The sequence below is a fragment of the Pseudopipra pipra genome, chromosome 7 (genome assembly GCF_036250125.1).
Source record: "Pseudopipra pipra isolate bDixPip1 chromosome 7, bDixPip1.hap1, whole genome shotgun sequence".
In the NCBI taxonomy this organism is placed as follows: Eukaryota; Metazoa; Chordata; class Aves; order Passeriformes; family Pipridae; genus Pseudopipra; species Pseudopipra pipra.
This window is the reverse complement of record NC_087555.1, coordinates 19,221,742-19,246,243: the sequence shown is the minus strand read 5'-3', so window position 1 is coordinate 19,246,243 and position 24,502 is coordinate 19,221,742. Positions and strand designations below refer to the sequence as shown.

General features: G+C 40.9%; 1 protein-coding gene and 1 long non-coding RNA gene across 2 annotated transcripts in view; both read left to right on the top strand.

Moving 5' to 3' along the window:
* Positions 1–11,757, top strand: LOC135417174 (uncharacterized). Its single transcript, XR_010431947.1, has 2 exons — positions 1–3,919; positions 10,544–11,757. It is a non-coding gene; the product is annotated as an uncharacterized LOC135417174 (long non-coding RNA).
* A 980-nt stretch (positions 11,758–12,737) lies between these two features.
* Positions 12,738–24,502, top strand: part of GORASP2 (golgi reassembly stacking protein 2) — a 14,945-nt gene continuing 3,180 nt past the window's right edge. Inside the window, exons 1-8 of the mRNA XM_064660855.1 lie at positions 12,738–12,890; positions 20,525–20,605; positions 21,379–21,582; positions 21,986–22,072; positions 22,220–22,350; positions 22,943–23,075; positions 23,199–23,322; positions 23,678–23,764. Of these exons, the coding sequence (XP_064516925.1) occupies positions 12,828–12,890; positions 20,525–20,605; positions 21,379–21,582; positions 21,986–22,072; positions 22,220–22,350; positions 22,943–23,075; positions 23,199–23,322; positions 23,678–23,764 (910 nt within the window). The 5' untranslated portion in view covers positions 12,738–12,827. The remainder of the gene's footprint in view (positions 12,891–20,524; positions 20,606–21,378; positions 21,583–21,985; positions 22,073–22,219; positions 22,351–22,942; positions 23,076–23,198; positions 23,323–23,677; positions 23,765–24,502) is intronic.

Sequence of the window (24,502 nt, the reverse complement as noted above, 5' to 3'; positions counted from 1 at the left end):
AGATCCTTTCAAACATGTGTGTATAGGGGAGAGAGAGTGTACAAGGAAAGTCTTCTGCTAGGCTACCAAACCAGTCTTTTACATCAATATTTGAATGGAAGAGTGGATTGTGAGGTTGTTCTAACACCCTGACTTTGCCAGGTTTCTGGGGTACAAATGAAAAGGGAAAGAGAGATAAAATGATCGGTGGTGGGGCACGAAAGAAGAGTCACACAGAGCTAATTTCAAAATAGTAAAATTGTCCAGCAGGCAAAAAGCAAATGTACAGCACACATCTGGCTGAATAATTTACAAAGTAGTAAAACATCAGAAGAAGCTGAGAAATAATCTGACACCATGCAAGTGACACTCATTGCATGTAGTCTGAAATAGACACCAGAGTGTGTCATGTTGTAAGAATACATAGAAATGTATATGAATATTTACCTGTCCCTAATTGCCTATTCATATAATTTTAAATGCACAAGATTTTTCTGGCAATATTTTTTCATTACATCCATAGACACTAAAAGCCTTTTTAAAAATCTACATCATTCAACAAAGGATGCTAAGAGTAATTGTGTAGTGAGGTAAAGCTTTCTTCCACCTATTTGGTTTACTTATGTTTAGCTATCCTAAATTAGGCTAATTTTATAATAGGGTTGCTGTCTGTTGAATTATGTGTTGGTTTCCTAGGCTAAATAACATATGTTTCATTACTAAAATAATTCGCAACGGCAAAGGGCAAAGTTAAACAGTGAAAAATAGACTGTATAGAAATAGACTCATAGAAGCAAGTAATGTGAGCTAACAGATTATTCTCTCTCTACTTGCTTTGAGTCTGATGTGCTCCCTGAAATGCAAATTCAGCAATCTGAGCAGCTGTTCACCAGTTACAACAAAGAATACCCAGGATTTAGAAAAATGGAGTCCTGTTTCCCTATTACACTATAAAATCAGGCTTTTTTGCCAAGTTGTGAATGATGTGATCTGGTAGATTCTTGTCCACTAAAACCAAGGCACACTTTCACTAATTTTTTTAACAAATCAGTGACTGTTTGAAAAGCAGCATCCTCTCACGGAGGACTAGGTATATATCTCTGCATCAGACCAAACATCTTGATCTATAAGAAACAAAGAAAAAAATATAAAATAATAGATCTAAAATATACGTATAAAAATACATAAAATGTTATAAATATTTTAACTGTCATTTGTTTTGCTTTCATTACACACTACACCCTACAAATAGCTTTTGAACTGCCTTATAAATTGAAGATCTTTATAATTTAATTTATATTTATCTATGCTCTATAAGCCACATTGTAATTGTAGCTAGTATTGTGAGCCTGTATTATTTGTAAGTCTCTGGATGTGGTTGTATTTTACAAGATGCAACTGTTGAACTGCTTTTAGCTGGTTCAGTAATGGTCACAATTTTTTTGCAGTTGACTGTAATTCCTGAGATGTAGTGGGATTGCAATTTAAAAACAACAACAAAAAAACAGGTAACCATTGACAAATTACATTCCTAATTTATGCAATTTTGTAGTCTGTTGATGACTCTCTAACAGATCAGGAAAAACCTAAGAGCATAAATAAGGAAGTAGTTTAGAACCTGACATAAAAAAAAGAAAAAAAAGTTGCTTCACCCTGGTGTTATGCTACTGAATTTTAGTGCAATTACACAAAGAAAATTAAGGCAAAACTTAATGAAGAAGAACCAGGTGTACTGCCCTGGTTTTAAAAGAAATGGGACTATAGTAGAAGAAATAGAGCACTCTGGGCAAGAATAAGGTCAGGGTGACCACAGGAGATGCTCTGCATCCCTTTTGTCAATATGCGTCTGGGTTTCCAGCTACAATTTCAGGTTCATATTTCATGGCTGAACACCTCAAAACTTCAACATACCAAATCTTGCTGCTGTGGTACAGCTGCACTAATGGTATAAGAATGGTGGGCACTGTACTTCCTCTGTGAATACATTGGTTATCTTGTCCAAGCCCTACTCCAATGGGGCCACCCAGAGCAGGATGCCCAGGACCATGTTCAGATCACTTTGGAATATCTCTAAGGATGAAGAATGAGAATGAACCTGGTATCTGATGTCTTCTATTTTCCTTCTATATGTGATGGTGAAGCCTTAGCACATACCTGGAATTGGGAATAGATTATTCCACTTGGGGTTAGGAGGAAGACCTGGCTAGGAAAATTGAAATAGTAAAATCTAAACTACCTTAAAATCTAGAGACCTACAAAAACCAGCACAACAACAACAAACAAAAAAACCCCAACCAACAAACAGAGACAAAAAGAGAGGAGACAAAATGAAATATTTTCATCTCTTTCCCAGACATTAGAAGAGTCAAATTTCAAGATTTAGATCTATTCATTTTTTTATATTTATTTGGCCTTAACAAATATAATACTAAACATGCCAGAAATATCTCACAGGTGACTTGTGTATTTACAATGGAGAAGTAAAATCATTCCCTGCAACCACCTTAATATTTTTGATGGGTGTTAGCCATTAGAAAACTTTTAAACTGAGTCATGGGTTTCTCTAGGAACAGAAAATATTAAAGAGGTAGGGAGATGTGGTCATCTGTGGCTGATGTACTTGGACTTCTTCATGAATGACTGGTATTGACTCCAAGGCACTCTTTTAAAATTGTGTTGCTGTTTTAAAAGTTATTGGGTTTGCATCTGTTTCAGCAGCTTTACTAACATTTTGCACTAAACAATTTGCAATCATAAGTTTTTAAGGGAACTAGAAACTAAGCTGTGTTTTGGTTTGGGTTTTTTGGGGGCTTTTTTTTAACTGAATGTGATTTTCTAAACTGTTATCCATATTGCAGTAATTATTTTAAAAGCTCCCTGATATCTGTTTCTCATTATGACAAAGTCAATGAGTGGTGCATTAAAAAAATAAAAAGAAGCAACTGTAACAAATAAGAGTCACTGTTCAAAGATGTCTGTGAAACTTTGCACTCTGGCTGCCTTTTGCACCGATCAGACTTTGAAATCGCTACTTTCCAGATCACATTTTCCCAGCTAAGTCCCTGTGAATAGGCTGAGCAAAAGGTAGTAGCCAGTTTTACCAGGGAGGGTGCAATGAGGAAAACCAAGGTTAAACTGAAACGAGCTAGAAAACCCCTACAAATCTTACATTTTATATTTTAACAGACAAAATGGCCTTGCACAAAATGAAGACTTATAATGGAAATAGACCCACTACCTCTGATATTTTGGTGTGAAAAAATACAACTCTAAATCTTGCATACAGGCCCAGTTAGTAGATTTTGTGTTTCCCACTGAGTTTTCAGTAGTCACTGAAGAGAAGCAGTAGCTGGAGAGAAGGCAGTTGGAGGGAAGGCCAAGGAAGGAAAACTGTGCACACAGGTGTCTGGGTGAGGACAGAGCTCACATCGAGACTTGGAACTGAGAATTGCTCCAAGGCCTGTGACTGTGAGCCTGTGCCTCGTTCAGTTCCTGCTGGATCTGGGACTTAGCCTGCAATTTCTGGCTCTTGCAGTACTCTTATGTTCCTTTTCTAAGCAGTTCTGTGGCTTCCATCAAAACCAGTGGGTGAACTGCCTTTCCCCTGCTTGTTTCTTGGCTGCAGCAATTTCCTCTGTGCTTCTGTTTGTTAGACTCTTTATAGTGACTGTAATTTTTCCCCTTCATGCTGACTTAAATAGTAAAAATCTCAAATGATCGTCTGTTCTCAATTTTCTTCAGCCATTTAACTCTTTCTACCCTTGATATTGCTTTGCTGCATCTTTCTTAACAGCTTCTTAGCCCAAATCCCTGTTCCAGCAGTGCCTGGGCTTAGGACAACATCCAAGTTTATGCTGAGAGCTAAAAGCCACATGGAACTTCCCATAGTTCACTGAGTCTGACAGCATATCAAAAGAAGACACTCAAAGAAATACACTTGGTAGGTAATGTCTGTCCCTGAAAACAAATTAAGAATCTTCCAGAAACATCTTTGGAAGTCCTACTTAATGGTTTGTGCATCAGTTCTCTCTAACACAGGGCAAAACATTACCCCTATGAGTCAGGAGAAAGGAAGCCCTCTAATGGTCAAGGTTCAGTCACTGTTGTGAATAACACCACACTCTTCACAGTGTATTATAGCATAGAGCTGGTCCATGCATTCAAAGAGGTACTCTGGTCCTCGCAGGACTCAAACCCCTTGGCTCTAATAGTGATGTACCCAGAACGGCAAGAAGAGGAGTCAGTGCCAGCAGGAATAAGGGTCAGCTTCAGAAACTGGCTGGGTCTTTCCAGCTGGTACTGTATGACCAGTTGTGTCAACTGCATTGACATCTGCAAATCTCATCTCAAAATAAATAAAACATATTCCAGCACATCCCAGTGGAGCTCTCCAGCTCCTGTTTCCCATACTTCGTGCTTGCTGAGAAATGCACCCAATCAGGTGGCGCTAGCCAGGACCATTGAATCATTCTTGTCGGCAGCACAGAACAGCACAGTTGTTCTGTGTCGTTTGGCTTTCAGTGCGGTGATTTCAGATGACAAACTGCTCATTTGATTCTTAAGCTCAACACATGGGTGACATCCTCAGCTGCTGCAGAAAGCAGGAAGAGCTCCACCTGCCTGCAGTGAAACAGAAACCACATCAAATAGGTGCCTGTCCAGGCACGGTTGATTCTTGTCATAATCTATTCCTTAACTTAGTTTAACAAATCTAGGTAGCTGTGGAAGTGACTTCTGGCACTTTTTCTAAAACTCATTGGTTTTGCTAATTGACCCCGGAAGTCCTGTAGCATTTCCTCTTTGGAAATGTTGCCAAGAGCACTCTGCCAGCAAAGGAAGGAGTGACCTAAGCTCCAGCTTCAATCTGCTCTCCTTAGTACACATGAGAGGACAGAAATTCCAATTTTTTGAGAGAAAGGTAGGGTGCTGCTTTGGGTTGATGCTTCTATATGGCTACGCTCACAGGATCTGATTATATTCCAGGCTTTCCCTCTCTTCTTAATTTTATTTGCTCGTTCCAGCAACAGATAATTAAGAGAAAGGTCATCTGGCTTTAAAGAACTCCACCTACAGAATAATGCTATCCAGTAGCATTCTTACTAGGATTTTAAGGTGATTATTTGAGGATTGCCACTCCCAGGGCATATATTATGTTACCAGTTTGTTTTATTGTATTCAAACTTCCAAATCTAATCTCAAAATAAATAATGTTCACAAGGTCCCAGCAGAGGCATCCTGCTGTCATAGGCATGTGATAAATAAGGAAAAAGCTCAAAAATTACATTTCCTTGTTGTAGAAGACAGAATCCTTCTCCTTGAGGCTTGAAGGAAAAGAAGTTATCAGCTATTGAGGCAGAAGAAAATAAATCACGAAAGACTTCTCAGGGCAAGAAAAGATAAAGGAGAAGTTGAATGTTGGTTTTCTTGGGGCTTTTTTGGTTTTTTTTCTGAAGGGAGGATTAAGAGTAGCTTAAGAAATGCATAACTGTGGAAGCTTTCATAGAACATGTCAGGATGAAAACAATTCAAAAATATAACAAAGACTAAAAAGATCCTTTCCTGAGGCTAAAGCAGATTGCTTTCTCTGAGCTAGCAATGTAGTGTTTCAAGCATAGCTGGAAAGAGGCTAATGGTGCTTAGTTTGTAGCTATCCAGAAGATGGAGGAATGTCCCCTTCTGTGACTAATGAACGCACTTAGGAGGGCTGTCAGAGAGCTGAAGCTCTGTGGGCAGGGAAGAGGAGTATTGTGAACAACGTGTGTAGCCTATGGGGTCAGATCATCCCTAATCCAGAGTCTGTTTATCTCAAATTTTCCATGATAATACTTGGTTTATTCCTTCTTTCTCTAGGACCTTAGTATTTCTTCTTCTCTCACCCTATTCACCTGTCACAGGTGAGACAAAGTAGTAGGGGCCCCGTAATAGCACACCTGTAGCACACAACAGCATTTATAGACTGTCTGGTTTCAGAAGGTCACTGTTCTGTGTTTAGGGATACAGAAGAGAATGACAGGGCATCTGGGAGAGGCAACTCTCTGGTGACTGAGCCTTGGCACATAGGCAGTTTCTGTTTCTTATGGCTTTTAGAACTGCTCCTGTACTCTGACAGCCAAATCTATGAAGGCCAAAGCTATAAAATCAAATATTGGGGATGAAACTCTCATAGGGGCTTATTTTATCCCTGATACTCAAGAATTATATTTGGCATTTCTGTCTGGTCGAGTCTTCAAAGACAAGTGTAATTTCTCTTCTTAATGTTCAGCATGTTTGCAATAACTCTGAAAGGCCTATAGAAAAGTTCTGGACTTTTCTGCCAAGAAGGACCTTTGTGGCAGGTTTGATAAATGGGGCACTGTTCAGGGTGGGACACTAGAGGATTTAATATATGACCCATTTTTAAATACGTTTTTTTTTTAGTGTAAGCCTTTCTCCTGTACTGCTTTCTTCCAGGAGAGTCTTCATCAACAGCTGCTCTAAACATCCTTCATCAGAATCTGACTGATAATACAGTCAAGGTGTACATTTGCTTCTCTATCTTACCCCTCCTTTATCTTAAACCATAAAATCTGAGTTGGGAAACTCAGAAGTAGGTTTTTTGTTTTGTTTTGTTTATGTGTACCAACATCTGTCATTTATGTTTCAGTCTGATCTTTAGATAAAGGACTTTAGAAAAGCTCTAGATGAAGTAAAGCGTAGAGCTGACTTCTATAATTTAAGATAAAAGAATGTAAGGCACTTTATAGAACTAAAACTGAAATCGTACATATCACTGTACAAAGTACTGAACACCCAAGACACTTCAGAATGGATTCTGTGAGCAAAAAATTTTCTCATTTGATTTATTATGTTTAAGAAAACAGGATTTAACACATTCATAGTAAATAAAAAGCAATGCAGCAGCAAATCCTTAACTATCAACAAAGTCTCTTAGTATAAGCAGTTTCTAAAACTCCAGATTTTAGGCTAATCATTTTGGTCAAAAATGACTGACAATGCATGTAAGTATCATATAATGAATTGGTTGGAAATTACTTAATTAATCTTCCATCATGAACCCTTCTTCTGCAGCATCCCTAGCTGCAGTACTCCCAAAGCCAGCTGCTGTCTACAGCTGAAAAGTAGCAGGCCTATTAAGCCTCCTAAATACTCACATTCTAATTCCTAAATTGGGTTGCCAGAACCTTGTCTGTGCAATTGATTCCATAATCATGATTCTATCTGTGTTTCTATAATGAACCCTGTTTTCAGCTCAATATAGTTTAAAGAGGCTTCTTTTCTTTTTCAGCGGTGAAGGAAACCTATTCTCTGTTATTTCACATACATTGTGTCATTTCCTAGTTAGTAATCAAGTGAATCTTTGAAACATTCTGACATTTGTCATAAACTCTGTGCCTTCTCTCAACCATTCACCAATGCATCTTTTACTGTGAATATATGTATTTAAAGGTTATTCTCCTCTGTTGTGCCTGTTCTTAGTCATACACTCTGTAAAAATTCTTAACACTATGCTTCAGGCCAGAATTTGGGGTCTGATGGCTGTATAATATGGGACAACAAGCTAGAGTAAGAATTGCAAGTTTAAAGTAACAACTTTTAGAGGCAGAGAAGTGAGGACATTGATTTTACTGAGCCCATTCCAGTATTCAGGCACACATTTTCTAAGTTTTATAGAAGCAGAAGGTGACTATTTTGGAGTTTAATCAGTCTTAGAGTTTTCATTCAATCTTAGAGTCTCAGAAGAAACCCCTGTAGCAAGTATTAATTGTATAAAAAGGCCATTCTGTCAGAAACTTATGGCTATAATATCTTTAATTGTCAAAGCTATGCCCCTTCCAGATTTGTGTGAAAACTACTTACCAGAGTCTAATTCAGAGCTACTGGGTCTTCACCAGCTTTGGGAAGACAGGCAGAGTTTAACTGTATTACAGCCAAGTCAATCACTTTTACGAATTAAACTAATGAAGGCTTTAGTTAATTTCCTGTGTCCTATTAATAGAACCTCCACAAATTAGTTTTACCGAGTTTCTGGTTTCTGAAACAACAGCCTTGATTCTGGTCTCAACCCACTTGGGGAAGAAGATTGTAGATTACCTTTACAATTCTCTGATCTGTTGATGGCATCTGCAGTCCTTGGTGCAAATTACAGCAGCCAGAGGAACTGTTCCTGATAATAACCAGAGCATGACCACACTGACTACAGCTCTAATACATGCCCATGCTGGGAGCTCTGGGGGAAAAGCAGAAAGCAATTCTGCCAGCTATCTGCCACTTGAGCATTCCCCTTATAGAGGTGCAGTGTGCTAGGTCTGATCCTGCTGACATTGGGGCCCTTCCCTCCCATCACAGAAGGAAATTGCTGTGTGTCACAATAGTACCAAGTTAGAGTTTTCAGCTGAAGGCTTGTGTGCTCCTGCTCTTTCCTGGCTGAGTACAAGTCACTCCTAATTGTCTCACTGAAACTCCTGCCCTTTCCTTGAGCATTAGTGTAAACCAACAATAATGCAATGAAAATTGATGGATACTTATAGTGATTAAAAAAGTGTCAAGCAGTCATGACTAAGCTTTCTGAGTTTGGCATAGTCTTTTTGTGCCTTGTGGAGCACCGGGGAGGACCAGCCCTGCAGCATTCACTGGGAAAACCCTGCCTGAGAGCAACTTGACCAGCTAGTGCCTTCCTCCCTTGCACTTCATTCCCTGTTTAACTGCATAACAACTAATGGCCATAAAACCAGCTTTACAAAAGCCCCACATTACTCCCATATTTAATTAACTTTTAGAGCATCAGACTGTAGTATTTAATCACAGCCTGCCGAGTTTCAGGCACTTGTTTGGTCTGAGGCTCACTAATGCTTGGCTTCCATTCAAAATGCTTCACTGTTAATTTTTCTTTACATTCAGACAGGGTCTGATTTTTTCCCAGCTGTTCCCAGCAGCAGGTCAAGAACGGGTTCAGTCTCACACTTCTCACATTTGCACACATGCTGACCATTGCCACCTTACTTACTTTTTCTTAGATACCCTCAGTTCCAAAGTACCTACTGCTCCTAAACTAAGACTGTGGGAAGTAAATGTGAGTACTCCTGCAGCCTAATGGATGGGTGTATGGCTTCTCTGTGTTAGCAAGCTTTTACCAGCCATTTATGCGAGCTAGAGCTACCTGGTTTTTTGTAGAGCTGAAGGGTCTGTGTTTTATGCCTTCTTTTAATATGAAGTTCTAAGTATTGTGTGTGCACAGCCAGGTGGATTCCTTCCAAATAGCTGTAGTTTGTTCCCTGTGTGCTTGCAAAGGAGATAAAAATCTCCTTGGGCACTGTTAACATATGAGTTGAACTTAGACATATATCAGACTCCTTATGGCTCCTTCCACCCAGTCCTGCTTTGCTGGGACCAAAGTCAACAAGCAGGTATTCTGACCTGCAATTCCTCATCTTGGACAATACATTAATAGCAGGGATGAATGAGGTCATACATTGATTAGGGAATAAAAGATGTTACAACTAAGAGCTATCTTATGACCCACCTTCTTCTGTCACTGGACACTGCTGTTCTATTTCTGCCTAAAACTATATCCTTCCTTCAGTGTTTGCTTACTGGAACAGTCACTTTTATTACTGCAGGCCTTCCCATAACTCTGGCAATATTCACTTAATTTAATTTTAAAGGCACCCATTAATTAAAATTATTCTATTTACTGATTCTTAATAATGTCTCAGAAGCTTTTGTTCTGGTGTGTGTGTTTATGTTTGAGCTTAAGACTGCCTCTGCAATAAATCATGATTTTCTGCCTGTCTTAGCCTCTAAATGATTTGGGTCAAATAGGCTGATTTGTACACTGTATTTCAGCAGCTCCCTTCCTGCTGCACATGCCTGGGTTTCTCTGTCCATTTTCGTTCCTGTTTGCCCAGCACCAATAATCCAGAAGGGTTTAGGGAGGGGAAAAGAAAGCGTAGCTGCTTTTGTTCATCCACTGCATATCCTGCTCTGCAGAAGGGATGCTGGCTCCTGCTGGAAGCGTTTACACTGCGTTCTCTGCAAAGGTCAGAGTGGCTGCTTCATCTATGGCAAAATGGATTTTAGCCAGCAGCCGTAGCTGACAGTTTCAAGACGGCCACTTCCCCATCCATCTTACTTAGAGAACTGTGTGCAGTCTCCAAACTAATAATTCATCATTTGCACATGTGTGCCTTCCACTTCATTATTTTATTAACATATTAGAAGGGCCCTGATTTATTTATTAAATTCATTATTATTCTTTATCAAATGATGACATGTTGTTAGCCAGGAAGATGCACTTGCTATCTCACAACTAATTATACCAATTAAGTTTTCATGATTCTACCACAAAGCACAGCTCATTAACTTTAATTACTTTTGAAATGCAGCTGCTGAGATACACACAGAAAAGAACAGGTAGGTAATATTTGTTAGTTGATTTCTGCAAATGGGGTTTCTTGTCATTAGGTCTTATGTGATACTTTCAGGCAATCTTGTTCCCTATTTCCCAGGTAAGTTTTTTCTTTTTCACCTACGAGGGTTCTAAAGTTTCTCTTTTTTTGTTTTACAGAGTAGTCTTTTGCCACAGAACATTGGACCAAGTTCAAAGATACTTCTTCAAATAAATATGGTGTTTTAGTTCAGCCCTTAATGGGAATTGATGGACATCTGCAGAGAACATCTTTCTTTGCTGAGGTGGAACCAGCCCAAAAAGGGTGACAGCATTTTGATGAAAAGCTGAGATGCTGTGGTAAAGCAGAAGTTCCTAAGAAAAAGAATTTCAGGTCTCGAAGTGATGTATGGAGTTTATGTCTCCAGTGAGGGGCCAGGTTCAGATTTCTCTGAAGGGTTGACTTCAGTGGTTTTCCTGGTTTTACCTGTGATAATTTTTTTCTTGGTGGCTGGTTGGAAGAACAAAACATGGCTGCCCATTTCTAAGCTCACCACATGCAGGCATGAAGCTTCTACAGATCTCATGAGGAATGGGGAAAAAAATTTCTTTGGTGCCGTGAGAATAAGACAAACTGACTACTGGTGCAGTGGTACTTGACTGGGTCTCAGAGGGCCTAATGTCTGAGCAGACTCATAGAGCTGCAAAATCTCTGTTGCCTTGTTTCCCCACTACCACCTTTAGGAAACACAGTTGTATATATAAACCTCTACTAGCAAGAAAGAAAGGAACATGGATGGAATTTTCCTCCTGAATCTAAATGGCATGTGCATGGAAGCATGAGATTTGCTTAAGCTGGTATAGTTTTTAACTTATCAGCTCACTGTAACAGATTTCTCATACTGTATTAAGAACACAAAAATCCTTGAAAGATATAGTCTATTTATGTATTATTCACTTTGCCTTCTTCCTTCGCATTGCAGCCTCTGGGAATCCTAGAGTTGATTTCTTCTTGCAATGATGAGGAGAGGCACTGCGTAGGGAGATAAACACACCTGAACCGGTGTGCAGAGTCCAGAACTGGCCATGCCTGATGAGAGTGCCTGGAGAAACACTGTCTGTCTGCTCCAGTGGAAACACCTGAGCACAACGAGGTGGCCAAGGGTGGAAAGGGCATTGGTCATCTCTGCAGACAGTACTGGGGTAAATCTCAAGCACAGTGTACAGAGGCTTTTATTATTAAGCAGTAAAGCACTTTGATAATACAGAGATATACAGATAATACAAAGAAGTGAATTATGCTAATTTGAATATTCTTTCCGTGCTCAATTGACGATCTTTAACATTGTGTTCCAGTTCACTAATAAATGCTGTTTCTGCATTTCTGAAGACCAGTGACAGCAGCATTGCTTAAAGAGGTCACCCCTCTGCAGCTATGTGGGATAGAAACTCGGACGCAGCGGTGTGCAAGGGCAGGCTGCGTAAAAGCCTTCCAGTCACAAGGGACACTCTCGGAGGGAAAGAGATTGTCTGAACCTTAGATCCACAGCGCTCCCGGACAACCCACCGTCCGCCTCCTCCAACTGCACCATCATGTTGGCTCAGTGCTGGATTTTGTGCTGGACGCGGGGCGCATTCCCGCAGCCAGCGGCTGTCCCGACACGGGCATGTCTGTGCCCGCTGCGTGTCACCACACACACCCCGCCATCGGCAGCGAGAACCTGCCCCGTTATCTTGTTGCAGTTTGCGGGGCGATGCGTGCCCTGGAGCGGATTAGTCCAAAATTCCTCCCCCGGGCAGCATTCCCCGCCCGACACGCTCTGTACCAGGGCACTGATCCTTTCGCTTCAGCCCCACCACCGCTCGGTGTCAGGCACTCCAGGAGCGGCCCCATATCGCCCGGAGCTCCGGAAAAGCTGTGGGAGCAGGGAACTCAGCACGAGGCACGACCTGCCCCCTTTATGTGCTGTGCCCCCGCTGACACACTCGGCTCCTACAGACACATTCGGCTCCCACAGACACACTCGGCTCCCACAGACACACTCGGCTCCCACAGACACACTCGGCTCCCACAGACACACTCGGCTCCCACAGGTACACTCGGCTCCCACAGGTACACTCGGCTCCCGCAGATACACTCGGCTCCCACAGATACACTCGGGCTCCCACAGACACACTCGGCTCCCACAGATACACTCGGCTCCTACAGATACACTCGGCTCCCACAGACACACTCGGCTCCCACAGATACACTCGGCTCCCACAAACAGCCGCTGTTCCCTCGGGGCGCCCCCGCCCCGCGCCCGGCACCGCCGCCCCGGGCCGCCAGGGGGCGACACGGCGCCAGGAAGGCGCGCGCGGGCCGTGTCCGCTCGCGGCCGCCGTAGGGCCCCGCCCGCGCGGGGCGGAGCGGCCGCGGTGCCACGTCCCGACGGGCGCGGAGCGGCAGCGGCGCGGCCCGGCCATGGGCGCCTCGCAGAGCATCGACATCCCCGGCGGCGGCACCGAGGGCTACCACGTCCTGCGGGTAAGGGCGGCGCGGGGCCTGTCCTGCCGCGGGACGCCCCGCTCGGCTCCCGGAGGCGCTCCCCGCTCGGCCCCGCGGCTCGCGGCGGCAGCGGTGGGGTGAGCCGGGCCCGCGCTGCCGCTCCCGTGTGTGAGAAGTCTGGAGGAGGAATTGGTCCAGGATAAGTAATTCCCCGGGCCAAGCGGTGCCTCCGGGCTGCGCCTCGGTGTGTGCCCAGGCCGGAGCGCGGGAGGCGATGCTGGGTCTGGGCAGCCCTGAAGGCCGAGGCGGCCTCTGCTCCGGCAAACGCTTCTCGCACCCCGGCCCGCCCGAGTCTGGCTGCGCCCGGGGGAACACGTCAGGATTGTCTTCATCGCTCCGCCGTGGACTGGGCTGGACTGTAGTGCTGCTCTCCCGCAGGAGTTCCGGGGTGCCGGGTCAAGGGGTTCACATGACAGGCGGCCTCCATAAGGGCTGCATCCCTAATGAGGGCGTGATTTTTCATAGTTATGTTGATTTTGTTCACGCTGCGGCCACAAAACTTTGGTTTTGTGTGGAAAAAAACCTGTTTTGTTGGACTGCATTAAAGGTTTTGAGAGCAGCCTTTTGGAAACCCTTTCTTTAGTATTTGTTTCACGTTCAATGAGAGGGATGGTACCCAGGGCGTGTGGTGGAATCTGAGGCACTGGGGTACAGGAACTTTGCTGGGGTCACTCACCTTGCCCATAGCACAGTGCTTCTACTTCTGTAGCTGGAGATGTGTGCTCACTGCAGACACCGTGTGGGCTGGTGTGTTTGTTGGCATCGGACCCTTTCAGATCAGCTCTCTGCTTCTGAGAAGCAAATACTGATGTTCTGATCAAATCCAAACATTCTGTTAAAATTTGCATATAGACTAAAGTCATGGTGGACTTTGTTTCTCCCTTTTAGTATTACTGATGCATAACAATCCAGTGTTGCTAATATATGACAGTCCACTTTGTCTTCTCTTTTTCCCCCAGAAAAACCATTCTGCAGGCAGACTTGTTTTCTTTTTTAGCATATTACAGCGTAAATTTCATTAACTGTTTACTTTTTAGACTTGTAAAACCAGTAGGTACTCTGCAGTTAGAATATCAGTTACATCAGACTTAGCAGTTCATACTGTTTGATTAAAGCATCTTAATAAATTGAGATACAACTCTTTTATGAAGTAGAATCTCTTTTTTTTTTTCTCACAGTCTTGCTTGGAGCTGGAGCCTTTTGTTTTCATTTAAGCACCTTTCTGTTGTAATGTTTTTACTGTGACCCAAAGTAGCAGTGTTTGGTTGCCAGTCTTTGTAAATGTAATTGATAGATGCTCAGTAAAGAAGTTGATTTCCAACAGGACATCCATATTTACATTAAATGCAGAAAAGGACCTGCCTGCTGTCTCAAACAGACTGATGTCTCTGTTTTTCACTGCCTTGTCTTCTTACTGGTATTTTCAGATGCTGCAATAATGAATGATTATGCTTTTTCTGTGGACAGGCACCATAAATTGCATCATGATCCCAGCCTAACAGTTATAATTTGGAATGTTTATCTTGCAATGCATGTGGCATAGGTGAATGTAGTTTCCAAGTCTAATTTTCCAGTTGGTGTTCTGTAGTAAGTTTGTTACAGCCAGCGTCCAGCTTGCACTGTTGGAGGAGTTCTGCACAAGTGCTTTGTCTGCAGGGACTGACCTTTGGTAGAACTTGGGGTTGAGCAATGCTGCTGGTGTGTTCTACTTATTCTCAATTATGTTTTCTTTCTGAGCTAAGTACTTTAATGAGAGAAATGAGAATGGTAAAAGGAAAAGAGCCATAGTCTTTCAGTTCTCCAAGTCTAACTTGAATAAGATCAGATTTCTTTGATAATGCCAAACTTCTGTAAATAATATATAGTGGTTGTTTTAAAGATTTCATTACTTGTTGGAAAATTAGAGAAATGTCAGGAAATCTTTTCAATTATGGGAAGAATTTGGTTTGGTAAGGCAGATAAATGAAAAAGAAGTGTTGAATGGCCATGAAACAAAGAGTTAACATTGTTCAGTAGCTGTAGGAGCCAAGTACAAGTTACCAGTGATGAGCAAACTGAGACTGTTGTGAGCTACACGTTTTTTACAGTGAGACTTTTAGACTGCACGTGCTGCCTCCCTACAAAACTGGTAGAAAGTCTCATCCTCTGCTCACTTTAAACAGGAGCAGAAATATATGCAGCAAGTGAACCATACCGTCGTTAATTTCTGATGTAATATTTGCAGATTACTTAATTCTTTTTGGCTGCTGGTATTCAGTTCAATATTACTTTCACTGTGAGCTTTATCACCAGTGCAGTTGTAACAGGAAATAGGAGCATTCTAGGACTGAAGCACTGTTGAGGGAAAGTGATTTCATCATGTGCACACTTGATAGCAGAAGTTGCTCTGGGCTGCACTCTTGGGGTTCTAGACATTGAAATGTAGCTTTTTCTCCTTTTCTTTTCTTTTCTTTTCTTTTCTTTTCTTTTCTTTTCTTTTCTTTTCTTTTCTTTTCTTTTCTTTTCTTTTCTTTTCTTTTCTTTTCTTTTCTTTTCTTTTCTTTTCTTTTCTTTTCTTTTCTTTTCTTTTCTTTTCTTTTCTTTTCTCTTTCTTTTCTTTTCTCTTTCTTTTTTTTCTTTTTTTTAAGAGGGAGAGAAAGTTACCATTTCCTTGCCCAAGTCTCTTCATAGGTGGACCTAGGAATTAGTCATTTGAAACAATTCTTTGGAATTTTTGGAATTTTTATTCATCATGTGTGCTTTTGCTGTTATAATTCCATTTATTGATTCATGTAATGTGGTTATAAGTCTTTCTTTTAATTGGTGCCTGCTAGGCTGGTAGCATGCACTGCTACTGACCTGTAGGAATTTTCTCCATTGTTTCCTCTCCTCCATAAGTTTCCTTTGACATAAGATGTATGGCTCATTAGAACAACTGCCTGACTCTGTGTGTTGCTCAGTATGCATTTGTTTCTGCTCTTCAAAACACAACGAACAAAACCTTTGAATAATTTTCTTGTTCAGCAATGTGAAACTGCTGTAGTTTGCCCAGGCTATTGTAATGACCTGACAGTTTCTTCAGGTAATAGATGGTGTCACAACAACCCCATGGCTGGGGGCAGAGGACTGGAAAGCTGCCCGGCAGAAAAGGACCTGGGATGCTGGTTGAGAGTTGGGTGAACATGAGCCAGCCTGTGCCCAGATGGCCAAGGAGGCCAACGGCATCCTGGCCTGCACCAGCAGTAGTGTGGCCAACAGGACCAGGGCAGTGATTGTGCCCCTGTACTCAGTGCTGGTGATGCTGCACCTCGAGTGCTGTGCCCAGTTCTGTACCCCTCAATTCAGGAAGGACATGGAGGTGCTGGAGCATATCCAGAGAAGCTCTGGAGCACAAGTCCTGTGAGGAGTGGCTGAGGGACCTGGGGTTGTTTAGTCTGGAGAAAAGGAGGTTCAAGGGAGATCTTACCTCTCTTTACAACTCCTTGAAAGGAGGTTGTAGCTAGGTGGGGGTCGGCCTTTTCTGCCAAGTAACAAGTGACAGAACAAGAGGATTTCAGTAAAACTTCTTCATCGAAAGTGTGATCAGGCATTGGAATAGGCTGTACACAGAAATGGCTTAATCAGCCTCCCTGAAAGTGTTTAAAAAACATGTCGATGTGGCACTTGGGATTATGGTTTAATGGTGAACTTGGCAGTGCTGGGTTAGTCGTTGGACTTGATGATCTTAAAGGTCTTTTCCAACCTAAATGATTCTATGTAAGAATTTTTACCTGTGGGAGATCTGTATGCTACTGTATATTGTGGTGTTCCCCCTAAAAGACACCAAACAGCAGTGCCCAATGTTTAGATTTCTAACTCTTACTTTAGTGCTTCAGTTGTTGTGATAGTGATACACACATATTGCATGAAGTGATGACTTTTTTTTTAAGGGAGGTTCACTTTTTAAAAGCTTGAGTTAAATTCTCTGTGCTAAAATAAAAAGTTATGCTACATGTAGGGAAGCTGTTTTCTTACCAAAAAACTTGTGAAGCTTTTTCTCTTGAAAACTGGGTGTTTCATCAAGAAATTCAGTACAGTTACAAAGTGTAATGTGTTAAAATAGTGGATGGAAATAAAATGGATTCTGTCAGATCTAACAGGAATTGCTTATACATGATATATAATGAAATTTTACTGCCAATTATAGAGTGGGTGGAAGAACTAGAAAAAAATCCTTTCAGTATTTCTTTGCTAATAAAGTAAATACTAGGAAGTGTTTCTTATGTGGGAAAAAAAGAAAACTCCAGAGCTTCTGCTTCTTGGAATTTGTGTATTTTGTGCTTGAAGTTAAGCTTCTGAAAGTTTAAATGGAAACTAGTATAAGTTATCTGACTTTCAGGAGTGATGAGAGCCTTCATCTGTCTCTGAAAATCAGGGTTTTGGTTCCTAATTCCATTTATGGTTGCCCTGTTTGTTTGGGGCTTGAATTTGTGACCACTGTGCTGCTGAGCAGAGTTCTTATAATTGTAATGTACAATATGTACTGTGTAGGCATGGAGTGATAGTGTTGGGAACAGTGTTCAGCAAAGAGAAGCTTCATGTATTTACAAAAACAAGTCTTTTCGGTAATGCAGAGTAAAATTAGTGTATTGACCTTGAAACCTTTTTCCTGTTTAATTCTTGACAGTGAATTAAAAGTGAAATCAGTGTGTAATCCATGTACTCAGAAGCCCAGCTGTCCTCTTGGTGAGAAGCTGAATTCCTGAAGCACTATATGAGGCCCTTTTCTGGCTACTGATATTCAGCATTTTGATAGAGATTTTCTTCATTTGCTCTTAAAAAGCTGTGGTGGTGCAGCTCCACAGTATCTCCATGTTGTCTGTGCCACTCTTTGTCTCTACTGTTAGACAGTTATGGCATTTACCCACAGGGGTCTGTAACTTGTCTGAAGTAACAGCTGGCTTTGAGAGAATTAGGCGTCCCAAACTGCCGTGAATGGTATCGTGCCTGCAGCGGATCTGTTGTAAATGGTATTACTTGATTATTTCTCAGCAATTACTCAATTACAAAGGCAAGTTACTAAATACCTACTTGGCACATAGAAAAGCTGCAGAAAACCAGATTGCTCAGGAGGCACAGAGTTTATGGATGTGTACATGGAATCTTTATTATTTCCATGAATAATAAGATTTTTGTGCCCTTATGTTTTCTAAGGTCCCTGGTTATCCTTTATTGCTGTAGCTCCTGGAAGAGAACCATGGCCACAGAGCTTGGAGCAGAGAGCTGTGTTGTGTGTTTGGCACTGTGTGATGGTAATGAATTGTGCAGGTAGCTGACTGAAAATAAGGTGGTGTGACATAAAAACTGTATGGGGTTGGTGTGGATGTTGTGCAGGGCTGAGTATGTCGCTTCTTTAAGGAGAGGAGACTTTCCATGTGGAGTGGACTTGGAATTTCTGGTTTGCATTTCTGGGACTGCCAGGTATAAACATGCTTTTCTGTCAGTGAAGTAAGGCCCAACGAGCCAGGGAAATAGGAGACTTTTTGTGACTGACCCTATGCATGGCAGCATGAGGAAATGTGATGACAGAAGGGATGCAGCTACCTCCTTCTGAGGTGCACTGTATGATTGATGCAACTATAAGGGCTTGATTTCTTTTAGATTCAGCTTCCTGGTGGTTTTTACATGCCCACTTAGAAACAAACCATGCAGAGATGTTCAGGATCATGATAGATTTGGGGGAAGGTGTTCAAGACTGAACACCTGTTCATTAATCTGAACATACTTTCTGCAACCAATCTTTTATACCTTGGAAACTCTCTCAGTCCCTTTGTCAGTTTGGGGCAGACTATAGATTTTGTATTCTAAGTGAATTATATATCCCAGGTGTCAGTCAGTTTTACATTGATGGATGCTGAACGTACGTAGTTCTCATTTATTGTACATACTCAGTCTCCTTTCAGAAAGTTCCTGTATTGAATACTGGCCACTGTTGGTCCACAGAGTTTGGGATATAGTCTCTTGGAGGTCAAGGGGAGGGATACTGTGTCAGAGCGCAGGGGTTTGTTGTGGGTTTGTTGTTGTTTTTCTTTTTTTTTAAAGAAGTTCATTTGGAAATGGAGGAAAATCTCTGAATAAGATGAAGTCTGGCCTTTCGTAATTTCAAGACCATGACATATATCCAGTCCTAAAAATCTGATGTGTTAGGAGAATAATTGTATCACTTTGCTGGATTCACTGATTTTTAATGCCGAGGTTTAAGAAGACATGTTGTGTCTTTAAAATTGTTTTCCCAGTAAGTTCTGAAACCACCTGCTGATTTAATTTTGGTATAAAGCCTTTATGTCAGGCTCATTAAAAACACAGAATGTAAGTTCCTATATGTCAAGAGGCTATTAGAGTATTTTCATGTCACCTCTCTAAACTGAGGGAAGAGCAACAAACAGCATAAGCTCATCCTACATTTGCTACTCAAAAAACTACATCAGAGGAGAGGATGTTTTGAATGACTTAATTACAAGAGAAACTGCAGGCCTGAGATTACAATTATGGAGCATGTCCATAGGAAAACAGAGGTTTTTAATTGTCCTTTCATGAAACTGTTTAACCTGTCTTTAGCAGGAAGGTCTCAAGTACTCAGTATTTTGTTCCAGATAACTCATATTAGAAAACTCAATTCCTCCAAAATCAGACCGGTATTGAACAAACAAGCAGATTTGTACCAATTCTGACAGGTGGAATAGCATGTAATGTAAGAAAATGCACTGTAAAGGGTAACAGTTTTTAGATCTTTTTGAAGGTGATTGTAGTACATAAAAGAAAAAGCCAGTGGGTAAAATGAATCAGCTTACAAATAAAGATAGTCTTTACTAAAAAGGCTGTAGGAAAAGTCTGACAGCCATACTGGAGTTACTTTTCCTTGTCAGCAATGCATGTAATAAGGAAAAAGACATTGGCATAATGTCTCTCAGTTACTCTATCTGGAATTAAAAGCATGCTTTTAGCTTGTGGGAGCAGTGTGTATCCAATACTTCAGCCTTGTCTTAGTGGAGTGGTTGAACTATTTGAGCTGCCATGGCTGCAAAATTGCTTATCTCTTTTCTTGCAAACTTGATGGTATGTTAATGAATCGCTGGTTGTACAGATGCCTTCTGTGTCTCAAGAATGTCAGCAGGTCGTGTTTAATCATGAGATAACAACCCGCGCTTACACAGATGTGATTCTCCGTTTCCTTTAGTAAGCAGAAGATAAAAAGCAAGGTCCAGTGTTGGTACTTCTGTGGAAAGACAGTGCTTTTTAACCAACTTTTTCAGAATTCATTAAGCTTGTTCTTTGACCATAATTTCCTTTATTGAAACAAGTACCTACAATTTAACTGCTGCAGCTGTTAAGCTGTGCTTTTCCCAGGGAGTGGCTACTGTTGTGTCATTCCTTAATTTATAAATTACTAATTCTCTTGAAATCTTCCTTTTTTTTAATGCTTTTTTTTGGGGGGAGGGATTTTTTTGTCCTAAAGATTATATTTGAATATTTTTAAATCATCCACACAAACATTGGTAGCTTCTAGAACTACACATGGCAAAAGTAGAAATATCATTCAAATCTATGAATCGACATTGGTACACTTTTATTAAATTCTTATTTAACTTTGTTAGGTACAAGAAAACTCACCGGGGCATAGAGCTGGATTGGAGCCATTCTTTGATTTTATTGTGTCCATTAACGGTTCAAGATTGGTGAGTGTGTTGCTATTTTATAACTTTTAATATGAACAATATATTGAGAATCTGTTTTTTGTAGGTAAACCAATGCATTTGTTTTATTTAAATCCATATAAAATATTTCTCCTTAGTTTAAAATTAGAAAGATGAACTGCATCAGAAATTAATTTCCTTCACCCTTTAGTTACAGTTCTGCCGACAGTTTAGCTGGAAAATAAGTATTCCGACAGACAGACAGACAGACAGATGTGCTCTCTGCAGATATGTGCACCAAGATAGTACTGCCTACTGATCCACCACTGGGGGATTGTGCTGGTGCCCCCCTAGTTCTGTCTGTAAAACTGCTCCTGTGAGAACTCTCAAACCATTCAGTCGAAACAGGTTGATTGAAAAAGCTGCTGTCAAAGCTGTTGGCTGGGCAGGAGGCATGGGGGAAAGCTTTCAGGTGAAACCACAGACCCTCATAGCAGTGGAAGAAACGATGTGTGGGTAAGCTCTTTCACCGGTATGCCTGGATTCAAGAAAGCCTCTGAAAAGCTGCAAGGTGCATCTTATCAGTTAAAGTGCTTTCATGTTTGGAAGGCATGACCTGTTTCTGGGAAATCCCAGGATTTTGCCAGAGTTGTGTTCCGGAATTGTGAGGGGAACTGGAAACTTGTTACAGAGTAGCTGAAAGTACCTGTTCTGATACAGTGTTTATAACACCTTTGAAATACAAAAGTGTTGCTGTAGAACTGGATGCTTGTTCTGTTGGGCACTAACCCAAGTTCTTGTTTGAACATTTGCAGAATAAAGACAATGACACTCTCAAAGACCTGTTGAAAGCAAATGTTGAAAAACCTGTAAAAATGCTCGTGTACAGTAGCAAAACACTGGAACTGAGAGAAACATCAGTGACCCCCAGCAATATGTGGGGTGGGCAGGGCCTTCTGGGAGTGAGCATTCGTTTCTGCAGCTTTGATGGGGCCAATGAAAATGTCTGGCATGTCTTGGTACGTATGGACTTGGAAGTACTTTTGTTACTATTGCTTACAGTTTTTATCTTACTATTGAAAACTAACTTGCAAGGGATGTAGCTAACAAGTCATGAGATCAAACTAATCTGTTTTCATGGGTTTTGGGAAGACTTTTGAACTAGATCTGTATGTCTTTAAGTATATTGTCAAGTCTTGTATTTAAATCAGTGGTTTTGTACAATACTCAGAGCTGTTGTATTTTGTACAATACCAGAACGGTATCAAGAGGGACTGCCCCCCCTTAGTTCAGTAGCCTGTTAACTGTGTTGAAAACTTGACCAGTTTGTCTGACTCAAAACTTGTGTGAAGTGCACACTTAACTGTTCTGCTACACCCTGACAGTTACGTAGTGTTTTGTAACTTTCCATCTTAAAACTAGGAAGTGGAGCCAAATTCTCCTGCTGCATTAGCTGGACTTAGACCTCATAGTGACTATATCATTGGAGCAGATACCGTCATGAATGAGGTAAGTATATAAAAATAAGTTTTTTATTTTTAAATAAGGTTCTGTTACAAGGTTCTATTACAGAAAGTCGGGACTAGAATGATGGATCTAATGTCAAATAGTAAAATAAGGAGAAAAAAGTCCTTATTAATTTTTCTCTTTTTGCAGTCTGAAGATCTCTTTTCCCTTATTGAAACACATGAAGCAAAGCCATTAAAACTTTATGTGTACAACACAGACACAGATAATTGTCGAGAAGTGGTGATTACTCCAAATTCTGCCTGGGGTGGAGAAGGCAGGTAAGGAGACAATATGTTATAGAGGCATGGGGCAACTATTTTATAGCACCAGCCTAAAAACTGCTTGGTTTAAGTTTTCTACAAATATAGGAAAAGAGCGTTATTATAGCAAAGGTGTTTTTGCTATAATAAATTATATATTTACTTGAAATTCAGATGCAGTTAACTGATAAATCAAAATTGTTGTAAATCAGTAAATTAGCTAGTGCAGAAATACACAAAGTGCCACAGTTGCTTTCTGCATTAGGCTCCAAATAGTCATTAGCCTGTAGTATATTCTTGCCAGAACAGAGCGCTGCAAGTAACAACGAGTCAAATTCCATGCTGTATGCCTGGTATATCTGCTTGGTCTAAAAAATAATGAATTTTATTTTGTGCTGAATGTTCACTGCCAAAAGCTACAGAGTTTCCTTTCAGTTGTCTCGTATTGATTACTTCTCCATAGAAAATGAGGCAACATTGAAGCTGGAGGGCAAGGTTGTAGAGAACTTACCTTGAAACTTGTTGGTGTCTTGAGTCATTCATGTGTAGGTTGCTTAGTCTGTAGTTGTAAAGTCACTTCACTGACTTCTAAATGTTCCTATTTTAAAAGCCTAGGATGTGGCATTGGCTATGGATATTTGCATAGGATACCTACACGCCCATTTGAAGAGGGAAAGAAAATTTCTCTCCCAGGACAGTTGCCTAGTGCATCTCTCAGTCCCCTCAAAGATGGCTTCACAGAGGTAAGTTGTTGTCCCTCCTTTGGCTTGATAAAAATAGATTATGATGTTATATTGCTTTTCTGCTTCTATTGGTTCTTGTGGAAACAAACCCTAATGGTGTAACTTTTTTTCCCTTTCAATAAGGTTCAGCTGTCACCAGTTAATCCCTCAGCCACCCTCCCTCCTGGGTCAGCAGGCCTTGAGCAGAGTCTTTCAGGACTTTCTATTAGTTCACCCTCAACTACTGTCAGTAATGTTCTCAGCACAGGTTGGTATTGACGTAACTGACCTAAAATGCATGGGTGTTCTGACTTGTGTTCTCACAGATGTTTCTGGTTAATTTAATAAAAGGCAGAAGAGAATAACATTTTCTCTTAAACTTGTCTCAAAAACAAAGGCTAGAGTACTGGAATTATGCCTTACTTGCTCACAGAATAGTTGCAAACAACTTCTATCAGAAGTGCCATGTGTATTATTTAGAGTACTTTTTTCTTCATCAGCATTTTATAGTTAAGGCAAATAGTAATTGTCTTGTAAATGATTATTTATTTGTATTACTTAAGAAAGGGAGCTGAAGTGTTGTGTGCTTAAAATTAATGTTGTTTCCCTGTGTGCTCCACCAGGTGTTCCAACAGTTCCATTATTACCACCACAAGTCAGTCAGTCCCCTACCTGTGTGCCACCAGTTAACCCAGCAACTACACTACCAGGTGAGTAGGTAAAATTTCTTTAAACATTTCTGAAACAAAAATTTTAAGAGAGCTGTCTTTTCCACTGCTTTTTGGGGAAGGTATAACTTTATACAACTTACATATTTCATGTTAAAGATCTCTATACAACCTCTACAATGTGAAGAATTATTTTTGTTACGGTATATTCACAGCATGTCTGTAGCACAGAGGACTGACTTGGCAACAAAGTTTACAATGTTTACCTTTTAGGCCTCCTGCACAGTTGATGCAGCATTCCAGATTTCTCAGGAAGATTTTGCTTTGCTATTTGCAACATTTGAGTTGATATATTGTTACTTTCTGTAGTTCATAAATTTTATGTTGCAAAATAATTCTGCAAATAAATGCAGTTTTCAGTGTGTCCTTTGCACCCAGGCATCAGAGGTCTGAGAAGGTTTGTCTTGCCTAATCCTGCATTCCCTTCACCCATAAAATCTCCATTTTAGGAAACTGTGTTTTAATACTCAGCTTGGTTGCTCTTCCTAATAAAAAGAAAGGGCTAACAATATAGAATTGATGTTGCCGTTACTGTTTCTGAATTACACAGTATTTAAACTGGTATAATGAAAGTAAGAGTGTGTCTACAAAATGGTTGTTTCCTGATAACCATGAACATTTCAAGCACTAGTATCCCAGAATTATTTACAGTGGGTAAAATAAGGATTGTATAGGATTTTGCTGTGTAATTGGTGCGCTGGTATAGGACTCAGTTGTGCA